The sequence below is a fragment of the Balaenoptera acutorostrata genome, chromosome 11, assembly GCF_949987535.1.
Source record: "Balaenoptera acutorostrata chromosome 11, mBalAcu1.1, whole genome shotgun sequence".
In the NCBI taxonomy this organism is placed as follows: Eukaryota; Metazoa; Chordata; class Mammalia; order Artiodactyla; family Balaenopteridae; genus Balaenoptera; species Balaenoptera acutorostrata.
Window position 1 is genome coordinate 8,979,697 of NC_080074.1, and position 18,733 is coordinate 8,998,429.

At 53.8% G+C, this 18,733-nt stretch overlaps 1 protein-coding gene across 1 annotated transcript in view; it reads right to left on the bottom strand.

Annotated features, from left to right (window-relative positions):
* Positions 1-16,842, bottom strand: part of FAM83F (family with sequence similarity 83 member F) — a 29,444-nt gene extending 12,602 nt beyond the window's left edge. Inside the window, exon 1 of the mRNA XM_057557055.1 lies at positions 16,354-16,842. Coding sequence (XP_057413038.1) covers positions 16,354-16,842 — 489 coding nt within the window. The remainder of the gene's footprint in view (positions 1-16,353) is intronic.
* Between the last annotated feature and the right edge of the window lie 1,891 nt (positions 16,843-18,733).

An 18,733-nucleotide genomic window follows, 5' to 3' on the forward strand; every position in this document is an offset into this window, starting at 1 on the left:
TCATTCACTGAGGGTGGGAGGGAACACTGGTACAGCTATTTCTTAGGGCAAGGGGCAGAGCTTCGTAGATTTAAGGTTGTGCATGCCTGGAAGCCAGCAACGCTACTCTTGGCCACACACCCAGGGAACCTCTTGGATCTTTGCACAGGTCTATAAGGGGGCAGGAACAAAGACATTCACTGTAGCTTTCTTTGGGATAGCAAGGAGTTGGCAACAACTTGGATGTCCATCTCTAGAAGAATGGGTGTGGAGAATGTGAGGGGTGCTCGGGACAGAGTGCTCTGCAGCAGACAGAAGCAATGGACGAGTTCCATGTGCAGAACCTGGGTACTTCTTTTTAAGATGAATGTTAGAGATAGAGATCTATAGCCTAATACCATTTATGTAAATAAAAACACACTACATAAAATAACTCTGTGAGTTTTTCAAGGATACGGACATGTCCAAGGACATACACTGCATATAGGAGGGTGGCTGCCTATGGAAGGAGAAAGGGACGGGAGGGAAGGAGAGAGTAAAATAAGAGGGGCCTTCCCTGGATTGACGATGGCAGCGGACCACGAACTGAGGTTCACAATCAGCTCTGCACTTGAGGTCCAAAACAAACAAACAAAAAACAATTGGCCTGGAACAGTTCAGGGTAGATGTAGCGTAAGGACAACGGGGTGGGGCTGGATCACGGAGGGTTTTAACAGGCCACTTTAGGCTTCATTCCAGCAGAACACAGCTCCCACCATCTCATAGGCCTCCTGATAGCTCCCAACTGCTGCCTGAGGCCAGAGTCTACTGTTTGCTCATTTCCAGACTCTCCAGTGCCCAGCTCAAAGCTGACTCTCAGTATGTCGCTGGGGAGGGCTTGACTGGCTCAGGAAAGCGCTTCTGGATTCACTCTTGCTTTTGTTTTGTAATTGAAAGCGCAGGGAGCCAGCTCACCCTCACCCCCACCCGACAGAGGATGTGCTGTGAGAGCATCACAGACTAGAGGGAGAGACGTCCCCAGGGGCCCTGCTTTCGGGAGGCTTGGTCTGCGGCGCCCTGGTGAGAGCCAGCCATCTGTGTCACTACCAATTAAGCAGTGAAATATCTGTAGTAGGAAAAAATCAATTGCTCGCTGACTCCTGCAATCTCGTTGTGGAGGAGAGGTGATAATTACCCTCCGCTTTGGTCTCTGAGGCCCTGCTTGACATTAGGATGCACGGCATCACGCCCAGGAAAACGAGCTCCCCACTCCCTCCGCTCTGGTGTTTAATGTGCCACGTGATCCTACGAGCCAAATCTAACTTCAAGGCTCCCAGTATAAATGGAAAATCAGGTTTTATAAGAGAGACATCAAAGGCACAGAACCCGGGGAGACGGATTTCGTCAGGAGGGAAAAGTCATCCCCTGGCCTCCCGGCAGGCTCCTAGCATCCTTTACCTGGTTACCCACTGATGTGCAGTACCTGGGGAGAGAGGTTAATTTGAGGTGGCAGGAGTTTTTAGAAGCTGTCGCAGGCTCTGGCAAAGCAGTTCTGATGCTGTAACACTTCTCATCAGGTGTTTGGTTAGCTTACCATCTCCTCCTTTGATATTCGGCCTCAGTGGTGGGGTGGGGGAACAGGGTGTGTTAGGGAGCCTCTGAAATCCCCTCCATCTGTCACTTACCTTTAATTAAACTGCCAGCTTTTCAGATTCTCTTCCTGGACTCCTTAATTACCATTAGATTAACAAAATTCATGAAAAGGACTCCACCTTCCCCATGCACTCCACGGCAACTCTACTCAAGACAGCTGGGGAGGGGCTTTCCTGGAGGCACAGTGGTTAAGAATCCACCTGCCAATGCAAGGGACATGGGTTCGTGCCCTGGCCTGGGAAGATCCCACATGCAGCGGAGCAACTAAGCCCGTGCGCCACAACTACTGAGTCCGCGTGCCACAACTACTGAAGCCTGCGCAGCTAGAGCCCGTGCTCCGCTACAAGAGAAGCCAGGACATGAGAAGCCCGTGCACCGCTACAAAGAGTAGCCCCCGCTCGCCGCAACTAGAGAAAGCCTGCGTGCAGCAACGAAGACCCAGCACAGCCAAAAATAAATAAATAAGTAAATAAATTTATTAAAAAAAAAAAAAAGACAGCTGGGGACTGACACCCCTGGTGTGTTTGGATGACCCAGTCTGGACGGCCACTTCACTGCCAGTCTCCTCGTCACAGAGCTATGCTCACCAGCCTGCCCTGGAGGCCCTTCCAAAATCAATGTCCTCTAGGTCACCCGGGCCAGAAGCCCGAGTCTACTGGCCTCCTCTTCCTCCCCATGACCAAATCCAATCGGCCACCGATGCCAGCAGGTCCTCCTCTGTGCACCTTCTCTGTCTGGGTCAGCTCCGTTCTGTTCCCACTGCACTGCTGCCCTCGCTCGGGCCCCCCTCATTTCTCACTGCACTTCTGGAATAGTTTCCTAACTAGTCTCTCCTCCATCTCTGTGCTCCAATTCTTTCTCCGTAGCAGTGACCCTGCCAAAACAACAGACTGATGAAGTGGTGGGTCCCACAGCCAAACTCCTTAACTTGGCATTGAAGGGCCTTACGATGGCCCCTTTCCTCCTCTCTAGCTTCATCTCAGACCATCTCACGTCTGCCCCTTGTTTTCAGCCGTGCAGAATGACCTGCAGTTACCCTAACTCAGGGTTTCTCCACTGTGGGACTTCCAGGGACCCAGGGACAGTATTCCTTGCTGTGGGGGGCTGTCCTGTGCATTGCAGGGTGTTCAGCAGCATGCCAGTAGCGCCACCCCCACTGGTGACAACCAAAAATGTTTGTAGACATTGATAAATATCTCCTGGGGGCAAAACTGCATCAACTCCCCACCCGCTTTTGAGAACAACTGCACACATCAGGCAGTTTCCAGTTCTGTTCCTACCCCGCCTGTACTCCTGTGAAACATCTACGCATCTTTCAAGACACAGGCAAGAATTTCCTGAACTTCTCCCCACCCAATATTGTTCACCACTCCCTGCTTCCTGCCCACGTTGTGTTCCGGGCACATAACAGAGGTCCTTGACATTTTATTGTAACATCTGCTGAATGGCTCTGTCCCTTACAGGGCTGTGGGCTCCCGGATGGCAGGGACCATCTGACTTCTCTCAGAATCTCCACCCTCAGGGGACATCTCAACACCAAGTCAGTTCTCCATGTTTGTGGAGTGAGTGTCTGAATGGAGGGTGTTTCATGTCTACTGTTTTATTTGCGGGGTGTGGACTTAGCTTTGTTGTTAACTCTTTTATTTCATTAATGACTAGACATTTCGGTGGAAGGACAAAAAAAAAAAAAGAATGCTGAGCAAGATTCCCGGTTAGATCATCCTGCTGGAAGGCAGAGTTGAAGCTCTTCCTCAAGGGCACAGAGAAGGGAAAACAAGTGGCCGCCTTTTGGGACTGCTGCCTGAGCGCCGGTCCCCGGGCTGGTCTGCCTCTGTTCCACCCGCCCGAGGTCTTGAAGGAGCAGCCAGCCCAGTACTGAGGACAGTACTTTACCAAGGGGTAAAAGTCCACGCCAAGAACATCAGACCAGGAAGCAGAGCTGCCACCAGCACGTACAGCCAGCGCCTCTGTGCAGATTATGAAAGGGTACCCGTCCTCCCTGTGATGCAATGCAAGCCAGTAAGTGGAGCATGGGCTGCAAGTCAGCCCTACAAAGCCCCTGGGCCAGGCTCCAGTGCAGGCACAGGCTGCATCTCTGCACTCGGCCCCTGCACTGAAGGACATTCCAGGTGGGCAGCACCTCAGAGCTGGGAGGAAACGTATCAGCTAGAGCCCAGCACCAAGGTTAAGTTACCCAGCTGGGTCTTGGCAGAGGCGGGATTAAAGCCCAGGCTTCTGACCCCAGTCCAGAGTTGTCACCCCCAGATGATGTGGTCATGGAAGGCTCTGGGGACATCTACTCTGGCTAGGACCTGAGGTCACTTCTGGACACACAAAACCAGGATGCCTCCATGGAGCCAGACGATACCACCCTCTCCCTCACTGGTTTCCCCAGCTCTGCTGGCATGGAGCCTAGGCACCGGGTGGGCATGGCTGCTGCTGACAAAGACCCCCGTCCCGCTCAGCGCCGCGGTGGGGAAAAGGCAAGAGGCCCCAGGCCAGGCATGCTCTGTGCAGGTATGCGCTGGAGATGGTCACTTTTTCCTGGGGAGGGGAGCCCACATGGGCAGCTCCAGTCCCCACTTGACCACTGATTACCCATGTGAGCCTGGGGCCTGACTTTTACCTCCCATGCCTGCCCTGCCTGCCTCCCAGGGCCGTTGGGGGTCTCAGATGAGATCATGTCCACGAAATCCCATGAAAAAGCTGTGTGGTTTTGAGGGGCTATCACCAAACCAGGTGAATGGGGCCAAATGCCCACATCTCCAGCCCTAAGGTGCCTTGGGGGTAGGAAGGGCAGCACCTGGACAAACTGGTCAGCTGCTGCCTCCCAGAAGGTCCATCTGTCTGGCAGCCCAGGGGAGTCAGTTCTGGGCAGGCCAGCCAGCACCCGGCTCACACATCCCCAGCTGTGGATCGCCTTCTCTGATTTCCCCAGCGAGCGATCTAGGTCTCCAGGGCAGTGGCTGTCAAACTCGAGCCTGTAGAGGATCAGCTGGGGCGGGGCGGGGCGGGGTGTGCCCGCTGAATGTGCGCATGCTAGGGCCCCATCCTCAGAGCGTCTGACTCAGCGGCCCCTGGAAACGCGTTTTAACAACACCCTCCCCCTCAGGTGATCTGAATGCAGGTGGTGGAAGGATCACACTTTGAGTGACGGCCGGTGTTGGGAAGAGAATCTACCCTCTGGAAGCAGAAAGTCTCACTGGCTGTGGGGCCTTGAGTGAGTAATTTAATCTAAGTCTCCATTTCCTCATTTTAAAATGGGGAGGTGGTCCCTTCAGGGTTGTTCTGAGTTTTAAATGAGATAATGCAGCGGCACAAGGAACACAGTGCCTGGCCTGCTGTGAGCTGAGGGTCCACGTCGGCACCCCCCTCTCTCCTCTGATGGAACCCAGAACAAAGGGGCCTCACTTCGGAGGCAGCTCCCAGGGAGCCAGCAGCACAGAGCTGCCCACCAGCCCCAGACATCAAGGTGGAGATGTTTTCCTTTGCCTGATACCATGTCCAGCAGGCCCAGCGCATGGTGATTAAAGCCCAGGCAACACTACACTTCCAGGAAGGTCAAAACTTGAACCGAGGGGAAGGGCAGCTCGATCAAGGGAAGAGTAAGTAAGTCTGTACAATGCACTGTCCCTCGAGTGATGCTGGGCATCAGTGCCTGCACACCGAGCGTGGAACACACCGCTAAGAAAACTGCGGCCCTGGGAATTCCCTGGTGGTCCAGTGGTTAGGACTCTGAGCTTTCACTGCCGAGGGCCTGGGTTCAACCCCTGGTTGGGGCCATGAGGCGCGGCCAAAAGAAAAAAAGAAAGAAAGAAAGGAAAGAAAACTGCAGCCTGAGTGGAGAGCACCTCCAGGTGGGCTCGGGACCCAATTGGCACGGCTGCCACTGAGCACGGAGAGGTGCTGCTGGAGGATGGACACAACTTACGGCGGAGGTGCCAGTGCTCCCAGCACGCCGCAAAGGCTTTCTTTGTCATCAAGGCTGCAACAGGCCCCACCCAATTTCTGCCCCGGTGGGATGTGAACAACAGGACAAGAAAGCTTTACCTTAAGCTTCCTTCCTATCTGTGCTCCCTGGGGTGAGGGAGGAGAGGAAAGCCCAGGAGAGGAGGCCTGCATGACTGCCCGGGGAACACTCAACGGACGCTGCCTGGCCCTGCCCCACCCGCCTTGCAGCCTCCTACCCGTGGACTCCAGAGTCATTTAGCTGAATCCCCAAAGTCCAAGAGCGTCCTGCAGTGGGTGAAGCACAGACTTTGGAGTCAGGGGTCCCACAGGGGCGGTGAGACCACGGGTGTTACTTGACCCCTGGGAACTCTCCCTGTAAAGTGAGGCCGCCTCATGGTTCTTGTGAGGATGCAGAGAAACGCAGTGATGCCTGGAGAGCATCTGGCGCTGCGCTTCCTCCCCACAGCGCCTGGCGCACGGTGCGGGCTCAGTGTCAGCATGATGGGAGACTAGGGGTCGGTCCCCTGCTCTTGGCAGGTGGAGCCCATAGCCCAACCCTAATCGTGCCGTTTCCCTGCCCAAACCCTCGGCCTGAGTTCAGCCTGGCCAAAGACCCTCCGGGTGCTTCCAACCCACTCCCTCCCTTGATGATAAACTCCTCTGCGTTCTCCAAACACACCCATCAACTCCCACCCTGGTGGCTTAACTCACCCTGTCACCACCTTCTCCCTGTGGTGATGGGAACATCCCTTCCCTGTTGAGGTCCGTCCTTCACCCTCCCCCAGGCTGTCCCAGGTTCATTCTCGTCCTGGGTCCCCAGCCCCCAGGGCAGTGTGTGCCCTTCCCAGGAGGCACACCTGCTCAGGCCTGTCTCTCTCTGAGAACATGGTAGGGGGGACAGAGACCTGTCATGCCGCCCTGCACTGGGCCCAACACGCAGTAAATGTCTAAACAGAGTACCTCCGCAGTAGGGGGCTTCCCTCGGGGGGCTGAGGAAGCAGTCTGGACCAGAGCCCTGGCCCACCGAGAGGACAGAGCCAAGACCACTGGGGTCTTGTTCTCTGCCTCGAGGCCGGGCTGTCCCCAGCCCACCAGCCGGGCACCTGCGCTTTGTCAGCTGAGGCTTCCCAGCTGCCTGAGGCCATACTACACTGTTTCAGGCTCACTAATTAGACGTCACTAAACACCAGGCTCCCTCCTGCACTGGCAGCCCAGCTCTGCCAGCCAGGCCACTTCCCCTCCCAGACCCCTTGGCCTCTGTGCCAGCTCTGCCCCCGCCTCTGCTGTGCACCACCGGGGCTCACTCCCTGTCCACCTTGGATCCGTGCGAGGCACTCCTGACACCCATTCCCCAAACTAGGTAGATGAAGGGGTGATACAGAGGAGCCTCGGCCTGGCTCTCCAGAGAACAGGCTGTACCCCTGTGAGCGAGGTCAGCTAATTCAGCCGTGAAGAACCATATGTGATCTGCCAGGCAGTGAGAAGAGCAATTCTTTTTAAGATCCTAGGCCAGCTTTTCCCTGCCCCGCGGCATGCTTCTGGGATGACTTCCCCTGCATTAAGTTGGTGTTAATTAGTGAAAATTATCTAATGCAAGCTCATTTTAACATTAGCTTAAAGCTAAACATAATTAGGAAGATAAATCAGCTGCTAAAAAAAAAAAAACCCAATGAGGATACACAGATGATTTTTAGGATCGGCTGCTGCTCTGGGTTACTGGCCTGGAGCTCTGAGCACCATACAATATGTGGGCAGAGTAAGGCAGGACTCGAGAAGTACCTTCGAGGTATTTCTTGATTGATCAATCAGGGCAAGACAACTGGAGTTGGCAGCTTGCCCGGGAGGTTCTGAGAAGCGGCAAGGAAAACTTGCTGGCCACTGCCAGGGGATGCCGCCTGGGAGGGCTTCGCCAGAGAGGCAAGTGGAGGGTGCCGGGAGCAGGGGAAGGTGGTCAGGAGGGGCTGGGCGATGGGAACAGTGTGAATCTGTGCACTCCTAGGCCTCCCGCCTTGCACACCCCGGCCCTCTGCCCGCCCTCCCTTCCATACTGGCTGCTTCAGCTGTCAATTCCCAGGAGGCCTCTGCGCCCCTGGAGCTCAGTGGGATTCAGACTCAATCTCAAGTTCCCATCCAGCTCCACCATTTACCAGCCCTGTGACCTTACCATCTGTAAAATGGAAAGTTGCTGGATTGTTGTGAAAGTTACATGAAATAATATATTTTAAAAGGGCTAGCACGGCCTGGTATTTAAGTACTCAACAATTAATAGCTATTGACCTGCTCCCTCCAACCTGTCCTGCAGTTTATTTTCTTTTTCAGCGTCCACATTTTATTCACTTGTATATTTCCGGAATGTGGCACATGTGAAACATGGTGAGTGAATGAGCAGAAGTGGGGAATCTCCAAGCAGTCTGGGAACCCTCCCGGGAGGGGGAGTTAAGAACACTCACAGTTGGTCCTCAAAGACCCACAAAAAGGTAAGAAGCCCTGGTCCCTGTCCCTGCCCCCGCCCTCTACTGACTCTGCTAGAAAACAGAACAGAAAGAGCATTTATCTGGAGCCTCCCACACGCCCCACCAGTGCTGTGAGAGGCCCAACAGGGTGACCACCGTACAAGCTGGGCCGGGATGAGTTAACAGATTACTAGAAACTCGGGCCAGAGAGATCACTAATTAGAAAAGCCATAGGCTCTTTTCCTGGGCTAAGATTCTGGGATCATTAGCAAGTCTACAGACTCCACAAATTCAGAGAAGGAAAAGAAAACGGGGGAAGGCAGCGGCCCCAGCTAAGGCTGACTAGTCATGGCCCCTGGGGTAGGAGGTGTGGTGGGAGGGAGGGGGAGGGCCAGGGATCACTAGAGTGACTCAGCCTGGGAAGGGGGTGTGGTCAGGACAGTGCCAGGAGCAGAGGCAGGCGGTCAGCCAGGACCCAGCCCTGCTCGTTGGTCCTCTGCCCTGCTCCTCTCTCCCCGCAGACTGGAGGCCTGCCCCAGAACAGGCTCTGTCTGCCCTGTACACTGTGAGGAAAGGGAGGTGGATCTCACCACCAGCCAAGGTGAAGCAGTGAGGCAGCATCCCGGGGGTGCACCTGGACAGATGGGGCGGCGTGGGGTTGCCGGCGGGTCTTCCATTAAGGTCTCAGTTTGTCAGTGAGGGCCCACGTCCCAGAGGGCCAGAAAGTGGCCAGCAAGAGGACACTGGTCAGGGAACTAAGATCCCACAAGCCATGTGGCATGGCCAAACCAAAAACGTCCCTAGAAGCTACCTATATCCAGCTTCCTGGTGACACCTGTGCCAGTGCCACCAGGCAGAAAGAATCCTCTCCTCTCTCTCTCCCACCAAAGTAGTCCTGTACTTGTTTGTTTCCAGAACTAGTTGGTGAGCTTCCCAGAACCTGGCTGGCAACAAATATACTCTGTTTCTGGAATTTCAGATGGAAGCGGTGGCCACAAGGGCCATCCCCAAAAGTAACTGCATGTGTAGCAGAAGGACACAAGCCTTGAATTCAGACCTGGGTGGAGTCCCAGCTTGCCTCTTATGAGATCTACGGCCTTGTGCTTTCCCTGAGCCTCTGGGAAAACCTCATTTCCCTTGCAAGGTGCTAAGGATTGAATTAATTAAAGGAAATAACATGCAGAGCACCTATCTTTCAACAATGTTAGCCCCTCTTAATATAAATCCCTTTTATCTGCATCTATTAGTCATCTTTTCCAAAATGCTGTCTCATATAGTCTTGCATTGGAGTCTCAGAGCAATCTTGTGAAAGTAAGCAAGAAGACAAGAATGATCCCCATTTTACAGATGCAGAGATGGAGGCCTAGCAAGGTCAAATGATTTGCCCAAGGTCACCTGGTAGAGGAGGAAAGACAGAGCAAGAATGAAGACACCCAGGCTGCCGGCTGCCAACTGTGTACTCCTTCCCCTGCAGTGACCTGGCCTCCTGAGACCACTGCCCAGCAAACCTGGCTAAGCTACCATGAGACCAAGAAGTCATGAAGAAGGCACCCCTTTACTGAGGCCCCATCTTCTACTGTTGAACTCCCCGGGAAACACCCATCCTCAGAGTTTCAGGGACCTAAAGTGTCAGATTTCAGAGGAACCAAGCCTCAGCCTCCCTCTTCTCCAAAGACTGAAACACAGCCTGTCCCCCAACTCAACCCACCCCACCCCCGTGTCCCCATGCCTCAGCGCCTACTTGTGCAAGCTTTAGTCCTTGACGAGTCCTTCCAGACTGCCCTCGGGCTCTTTGAGCTGGCCCTTCTGGGTGACTCTGCAGGGGAACGCCCTCAGGGACCCCTGATTCAGGGACCGGGGAGCCTCCGTGACTTCCTGTCTCGTCTCGGCCCGCGGCAGATCCTAGAGAAGACCCTTGGCTGAGTACTCAGTTACCACAGCCCTGCAGACGAGAGCCGCCCTGACAAACGGCCACATCAAATCAAGGCAGCTGAGAAGTGCGGGGGGTCGGGGGGGGAGGGGAGGGCAGTTGGAGCGGCTCCTCTCACCCAGAGGAGGAAACAGGAAGCGCACCTGCACAGGGCCTCCAACCTGAGGACGAGAAGCAACCCCTGACCGTCCTAACTCTGATCTCCTGGCCGGCAGCCCTGCGTCCCGGGAGGAAGCTCAGCCACACTTCCCTCCCTGCTCTGAGAGGGGAGGGGACAGCGATGGCAGCAGCACCTCTCCAGGACAACTGGTATTTGTACGATACTTTCTTGGTATCCTCTGCTTCCATACAGTTTCTACCTTATTTTTCAAAACCATCCAGAAATCTAGGTAATGCCCTCCAATTTTGCAGGTCAGGAGTCCCAGGGAGGGAAGTGATTTACCCCAAAGGAACACAGTTTGTAAGCAGCCAGGTCAGGACAGAAATCAAGACCTTTCAACTTCAGAGCCTATTCTCTGTCCTTGACGTGAAGCTGGGTCTCCATTGCCCAGAAACCCCAGCTCCCAGGATCAGTGACTGAGCATAAAAGACAGAGACTCAGAATCCAATAGCCACAGAGCCAAGGGCTTGGCAGGGATGTTGGGACAGGCCGAGGCAAGATCCTGGAAGGACTGTGAAGTGCTCAGTCCCTGGAACTGCAGCTGCATCCTTATCCGCCAGCCTCAAGGGGACAAGGACTCTGGAACTGCCCTGCGCCTCGGAAATAACGCCCGTGAGGAATGGTCACTCAGGGAGGGAAGAAGAATTAGGCAGGGGGGACAGTGTGTTGGACCCACAGGTCACGGGCTGCCCTGAGAGGCCTTTTCTTGCTCTGCACAGCGAATCAGGCTTTTCAAAGGCAGCTCAGAAGCTCTAGATAAAGCCTCTGACATGGAACGTCAGGAGAACGGGGAAAGGTATTAGGTGAGAATCGGGACCAGCTCTCGAACAAGGCTGCGAGGTGGCTGACGAACGTATCATCAGACTCAGATTTCACAAACCAGTAATATTTAAGTATATATATATGTAAACGCTTTCTTTTGTTTCCTCTCTCTCTCTCTTTTTTCTTTTTGAATCTGCTTCATGTCAATATCCCAGTGCCCAGCATGGTGCCTGGTACAGGCACCTGGTACAGAGAAGGTGCTGCGTGCTATTTGCTGGATGTATCTGAATGAGGGAAGAGCCAATTTGAGGCTAACGGGGGAAGACAGTGGCAAAGGCTGCCACCCGAAAGCTGAGCCTCCTGGTGAAGTGAACTGGAGCCTCTGAGACTTTGCCACATCCCCTGGGCATGTGTACCCAGCTGTTCACCCCCATCAGCTGCCCAGACCTCTAACCAAGGCTGCTAACCTGGCCAGCCATGCCTCCTGCCCTGGAGCCTTTCCCCAAAGCCCTCTGCACCCCCTCCTCCCAATTTAGAGCATTCTTCTCTCTGCTGCCAGGTGGCTTGTAACAGTGGGGATTGAAGGGGTCCCTCGGTAATGTGCAGTTCAACTGGGGACTCTCCAGACACTTGCTTCCCCAGAGGGATGGAGAGGGGCGGGTGGCCAATAGGAGGCAGTTTCCAATCAATTAAACAAACATCATTGGTTGCCCATGCCGCTGGGGCCCTACAAAGATGACGGAGAGGTGTAGGAGGGAGTCTCAGCTCTTCCAAAGCTGCTAGTCTCCGAGGATAAAATGGACTCTTCTAAATCGAGCTGTATGTGGCACAAACCAGGAGCCACGTCTGAGAACAAAAAGTCACTTTTGGATTGAAAATTTGATAAACAGCCAAAGAAGGGTTAGCCTCTGAGCCAGACCCTGAAGGAAAGCGACAAACCATTGACAGGCAGAGATGGGGTAGGGCTGGGCCCGCTACCCATGCCCCTCTGTCCCCCACCAACCAGGTGGGCCTGTTCCTCTCACTGCCACAGGAATAAAGAGCAGCAGCTCCCAGTTAATCACAGCTTCCTAGCCCAGCAGCCACCCTCTCCTGGATTGTGTTTGTATCTACACGGGGTCATTGGTAGTTCTGACCAGGGACCTGGGGAAGCTGTGTCCTCTCCTTGTCCTTGGTCTGAAGACAAGTCATTAGACCCTTCTGGACCTCAGGGGCCTCCCCTCTGCCCGACACGGTTTTTGAGGCCCAAAGGAAATGCTGGGGGAGGCACGGTGGTAAGCAGTGAGGAGCTGGGTAGTTGGTACCCTTGAGTGTGGGGCTCAGGAACGCAGGCGCCAAGGATCAATCTTCAAGGTGGGTGGCCAGTAGGTTTTCCTCTGCTCCTGGAGCACAGGCAATACTCTGTAAACCTACCCAGTAGACCCAAAAATGGATGCCGCTGGTCAGAAGGGAGCTGGGGTGCAAAGATGGGTGGATGCTTGGTGCAATCTCACCCTTCTTGCTGCATTCAGACACACCTGTAGACAGGCCCTCAGCATCAAAGGTCCTTCCCTCACCCGGTTCAGGGGCTGGGTCAGTGCCCCTCCTGCCACGCCCTCTGTTAAGCACCCATCATTCTGTATTAAAATGATGGTTTATTAGACTATTAGGCTATTTAAGAGCAGAGGTGTGTTTTATGTCTGTTTTCTACTGAAGTGCTTAGCACATAGTAAACCTCGAAATATTTGTCCAATGACCAAATGCACTATTCTTCCAAACCGCAGTTATTTGGTCCTCTCTCTCTGCCCTTGTAAATGAGAACTGTTTCCTTGTCTACACATGGTCTCGATTTAAGTCCAGTCCCCCCTGCCCCCTCCCTGCAGTTACAGTGGTCATAGCAGCCCAAGTGGCAGCAACCTCCCCTGGTCCTCTCTGCCAGCGTGGGAGAGGCCACGGACTCACTTCTGGGTCCCTGAAGGCACGTTTTCCGCCTGTACTTTAAGCAAAGTACATCATTCAGTGACACTAAAATAAGCAGATCACCTAAGGGGGATTAAAACAACAGGAAAAACCGCACCCCCCCCCCCCGCAAGGAACCAGGGCCGAATGTCTGAATGCTGGCTCTCCAGCACAGCCAGGAGGGCGTTCTGCCATTTGCAGAGGCCCAGACAGCAGATAACTTAAGACTGACCAACTCAAAGGCCTCCTCCCATTCCACGCGGTCCCACCTCCACCCCTGCTGGGCTGTTTCCCCACTGGCCACCACCCTCTGCCCCTCCTCCCCAACCTCCAATCATATTTTCAAAGTGTCCCCTAGTTAGGCTCCTTTGTCCATAACCCTGAGGCCCAGGTTCAAAACCCCCACTGGTCTGCGCCTGTGGGCAAGTCACAGCCACTCCCCCTGAGGCTTGGTTTCTTGTTTTTCATTCAGGAATAAAAATGACAGCCCCTCACGAAGTTATTCTGAGGATTAAAAGAGATAAAATATGAAATTCTGCACACAGCTGGACGTGTGTACTAGGTCTTTCTGACCCTCCCCAGCTTTTCCCCAACAGTCACCTGTGTCTCTGCACATAAACCATCTCGGTCTGTCCCACCCAGCCTCACAGCAGCCAGACTCTCCCTGGAGACAAAGGAAACTCCCTCCAGGGTGTTTCAGGGTGAAAAGGAAGGGGGAAGGATCTAGAGGGTTGCTTGCCAGTTGGACAAGCTGGGGTTGGGGAGGTGGGCAGGTAGTTGTCGGAATGTGTAGCCTTTAGAGCGGAAGCTAGGGATCTGGGTATTTCCATAACCAACCATGTGACCTTTGGGCAAGCCCCTTTTCTTCTTTGCACCTCAGTTTCCTCACCTGTGAAACAGGGTCAACCTCTCTGCCCTGCCTACTCACAGGATCTTTGGGAAGAAGGTACTGCACAGATGTGAGTGGCAGTGATTAACAGTTGGGGTCCAGAGGGCTTGTGGGTTTTGGGCACAGATGGGGCCAGAAGCTGCTTCTTCCTGAGGGGTGGTCACCTGCTTTGGACCCAGTTTTAGGACCAGGTTCTAAACACCAGGCCCCCCACATACTCAGCTCCCACCACAACAGCTCTTTCCTCCTGCCAGTCAAAGCCACTTGCTGTTTTGAAGCGAAACTCTCTCTCTCCTGAGTCTCTTAAGGAGAAACTGCCCATTCCACTTTCCTTCTCTCTCTCCTTTCAACTCTGCAATTTACGTCCCTTGGGAAATCCTCCAGATTAGGCATATCTAGCCTCAAAAACTGTCTTCCTTCCAGCACATCTCCCAGCATTTGAATTAACTCTTGGAGGGCAAAGGCCACCTTATATCCTCCTATGGCTAGTGCCTGGCACACGGTAGGCACTCAGGAAATAATTACTGGTTTAATATGTATGCATTGGATCGGTTCACAGTTGTTAAAGTTTCTGTTGTTAAATATTTAAAGAGTTAAGAACACTCCACTACATAGGAGATTCCTGACATCCCATATGGGACTAGAAGTTCTAGTGGGCAGGGCCCTCTCTCCACCTTCTTGTAACAGGGGTTGTGACCAGGCTAGTTCCATTCCAGCTCCTTGGTTTAGTCTGTTGCACCATCATCCGACAGCACAGCAGTTAAGAAGAAGGACTTTGGTGTTTGAACCCTGGCTCAGTAAGTGACTTAACTGTTCTGAATCCAAACATAAGGAAAATACCCATCTTACTCCGTAGTTGTGAAAAGCAAAAGAAAAAATGCAGGTAAATCATTAGCACAGTGGCTGGCACATATTAAGAATGCATAAATCGGGCTTCCCTGGTGGCGCAGTGGTTAAGAATCCACCTGCCAATGCAGGGGACACGGGTTCGAACCCTGGTCTGGGAAGATCCCACATGCCGCGGAGCAACTAGGCCCGTGAGCCACAACTACTGAGCCTGCGCATCTGGAGCCTGTGCTCCGCAACAAGAGAGGCCGCGACAGTGAGAGGCCAGCGCACCGCGATGAAGAGTGGTCCCCGCTCGCCGGAACTAGAGGAAGCCCTTGCACAGAAACGAAGACCCAACACAGCCAAAAAAATAAAATATAAATAAATAAATAATTAAAAAAAAAAAAAAAAGAATGCATAAACCAAGGCTTGTTAGTATTACATCGTGAGCCCTGACCCCTGACCCCAGTTGCACCCTGCTGCACAGTATTGTCACCCGCGTCCTTTCTCCTCCTCTGTCCAAACTTGTTTTTCTCTTTTGCAGAATGCAATATACAGAGAACGCTCAGGTAGACAAGCTGGAATTCTTTAGAGAGGGAGGGTGGAAACATGGACAGTGAAAAGTTAACCCTTCCTTCTGGCAGCCAATCTAGCCGACTACCTGCATCGCGCCTTCCAGGAAGAGGAGGCCCACCACTGGTCTTTCTAGGCTCGTTCAGCCTCCAGGGATAACAGGGCTCCAACCACAGTTACTGAGTTGAAGCAGAATGGTGAATCCAAGCCACTCCTGCTGTATATTCTGAACTGGGCACCGAAGGCTGCTGATGTTTCTTAACAAATCTCAAGGTAGGGGAACCAGACTTAGCAAATAAAAATACAGAATGTCCCCATTAAATCTGAATTTCAGAGAAACAGTGAATGACTTTTTAGCATCAGTATGTCCCAATGCAATATTTGGGTCACACTGAATAATACTAAATTTTTTCTTGTTGTTTATCTGGAATTCAAATTTAACAGGACATCTTATATTTTATCTGGAAGCCCTACCCAGGTACCCCTACCCAAGGGTACAGAGTAAATCTTCCCCCTGCCCTATGAACTACTGGCCCTACCAGTAGTAGAATACCAGCCACTCTGGAAACATCACCTCCTTTCAATCCCCAGGTAGAGTAGACGCCCTAAGTGGGAGCTTCTTCTTGACCTGCTGAGTCCAGGGATCTGCCTTGTCAAAGCACCCAGCACAGAGTCAGGTACACAGTAGGTGCTCAAAATACATCCCTTAATTCATCCTAGACTGCTTGAGCTCTAGCACTGGGCCCAGAGCCGGAGTAAATGCCAGGGGCCAGGAGCCAGGCCAGCCTTGACTCTGGGGGGCCTCCTAAGAGCAGCGAGGCTTGGGGTGGGAGGCCACACCGCACTTCCTGGGGTTGCCTGAGGATCAAATGAGAAAATGGCCAGGGACATGTTTTGTAAATCCCTGGGCAGCACATAGGTTATTATCAAGACCTCTGAGTGGCCCATTTTACCACAGGACTCCACAGCCCCCACTCTTCTCTAGGGAGAGAAACCAGACAAGGAAACAGAAGCACAGAGCAAAGGAAAGCCAGCGCCTCTGGACACTGTAATGGTGACGACAAGCAACTGTCCCAGCACCTTGTAATTTGCCAAACACGTTCACATCCATGCTCTCCAGAGGACTCACCAGCCCCACGTCGGAAGGCAGGGTTCTGGGCCCATTTTCCAGAGGGTGGTCAGGGGGGCCAGGCCCAGGCCTTGCCTCGGAGGTGGCGCCTGGTCCGAGGGGACAGGCGTGGGGCGGGGCGGGGCCTACCTTCTGGGCCTCTTGGATCATCTGCCGGACCACCTGCTTCAGGTGGGGCGCCTTCTCCTTCCTAGGGGGGTGAGTGAAGAGGCTGACGCGGCTCACGCCGCGGTAGAAGCAAGATTCGGTCCAGCCCAGCTCCAGCGGGGGCACCTCGGTGTCGGAGCGGTCGGGCCAGTAGGCCAGGGACTCGCCGGACTCGGCCGCGGCCTGCGTTGGGGTCTCGGCCACGGCCTTGCTCTTGCCCCGGGCGGCGGCGGCGGCGGCGACTTCTTCGTAGGGGCTCCAGGCTGCGCCGAGGGCCTGACGCTCCTGGCTGGAGAGGAAGTCCCGCAGCTGCTCCTCCTTGACCCGTTCGCGGTAGGCCTGCTCGCCGCCGCCCAGCAGCGCTTCGAGCGCGGCCCGCCGCCGCTCGCAGTAGTAGAAGGATGCCTGCGCCGCGGTCACCTTCTCGTTCACGTGCGCCTCGTCCAGGCAGCCGAGCTGGGACTCGGCCATGGCGCCCCGGCCCGGCCCCGGCCCGGATCCTGCCGCCGCACCTGGAGCCGCCGAGGGGCGGGGCGCCTCACCTGGACGAGAGAGCGGCCAATCGGCGCGGGCGCGGGCGCAGGCGCGGCCGTCGGGCGGGGAGGGGCAGCTGCGCCCTCCGCCTCTGCGGGGCGCGAGCGGCGCAGGCGGCCTCGGGGGCTCGGCTGGGGACGCGACGGCGCTTAGGCCTGCGGGGCCCAGCCCGGGGCGGGAGCCCCGGAGCGGGCCGGAACTTGGAGCCGGGCCGTAGTTAGACCCACGTGCGGCCTCTGGCCCGCTTTCGTCTCCTGGCCCCGACCCTTCGGTGGGGGAAAGGTTGGGGACCTAACCCTTCCTGTTGCCGGGCCGGCCAGACACGTCCCAGCGCGTCCATTTCCCCCCGCTATTAGGGCCCCGAGCACGTGGTCTGGCCAGGGTGCTTCTGGGGTGGCCGATCTGACCACTCCTCGGTTGGGGGTCCGGGGGCCCTCTGCTAGGCCGGATTGTGATGGCCTAGCAGGGGCGGTTGGTGTGCAACAGCGAAATGCTAATAAAACCCCCAGCTCCTGGCCCACGTCCACGTGTCCCAGTCTGAGATCAGAGGCCCCTCCAGGGGCTGTCAATCCAACACTTTCACCAGGACAAAAATTTCTTTAAAAAAAAAAAAAAGCCACCCAGATACAGCAAAAGTGTAAGCAGCAGCAGTGGAATTTTTTTCCCCCATTTTAATTTGAAGTGGGGGGTGTGTGTGTGTGTGTGTGTGTGTGTGTGTGTGTGTGTGTGTGTTTGGGCAAGATAGGCTGCCAGAGGCCTGATTACTATATTAGTAATCTAAAATATATGTTTGAGCTCAAGGGAGGAAGACACACACACACACACACACACACACACACACACACACACACACATCACCAGCAGCAGCTCTGCTGTTTCCCATTGGATTAAGTACAGTCTTCTTAGTCATTAACATATTATTTTGTTCATGCACTGCTGTACAGTTTGATTCTCCACATTCAAAATATTTTCAGATCATAGCAACCAAAGGTTCACATTTCTCTCATTTTATAGCACGGCATCTTAGAGCTGGAAGGAGCTTTAGAAACTAATTCAACCCCCTCATTTTACAGAAGAGGAAAATAAGGCCTAGAAACATGTGGTTTGCCCAGGTCTCCCTGTAAAGGAGAGGCAACACAGGGGACTATTAGGTTCTCTGTGTCTGGGAGATCTTTGCCCTGCACCACGGCCACCTTTGCCCTTTCTACTTCTCTTGTGAAATGACAGAAGGTTACTGGGGACATGGTTTTAACCCTGGGGACTTAGAAGAGATCACCTAATATTTCTGGGTCTTCCTTTGATGGCCTGGAAAAATGAGGGTTAGAGTTTCAAATATCTGCAACTTTTGTGACAGTAGTCAATTCTGGCATCCTGTGTCAGGTCAGGGATGGGGAGCAGAGACGCGTCCATCATCTCACTTGTGTCCTCTGCTATTCTTGGGAATTGGAAGGCCTCACTCCTAGTAACACTCTAAGTGTAGACAAATCTCATCTTTAGATGGGAGAGAATTTAGTTTGTTTTCCCATGACTTGAGGCCCTATAAGATGCCAAACTCTATGCCCTGGGTATACAGAGGAGCTCAGAGCAGTGGGAGGAATAGAAAAACAAACACACAGGAGAATAACACAGGTGTGATGAAAATGCTTTTAATAAACTCAATCAGCAATGCATTGGGAGTAAACATTTACTCAATGCCTACTATGTGCCTGGCACGCAGTATGTACTTAGTATGATTTCTTTAAAAAAGAATGTATTAGGGCCAAGAAAAGGGTAGGTGCAAGGAGCTGTGGGGACTTTGAGGGAAGAAGAAATTAATCTGACTAGTGGG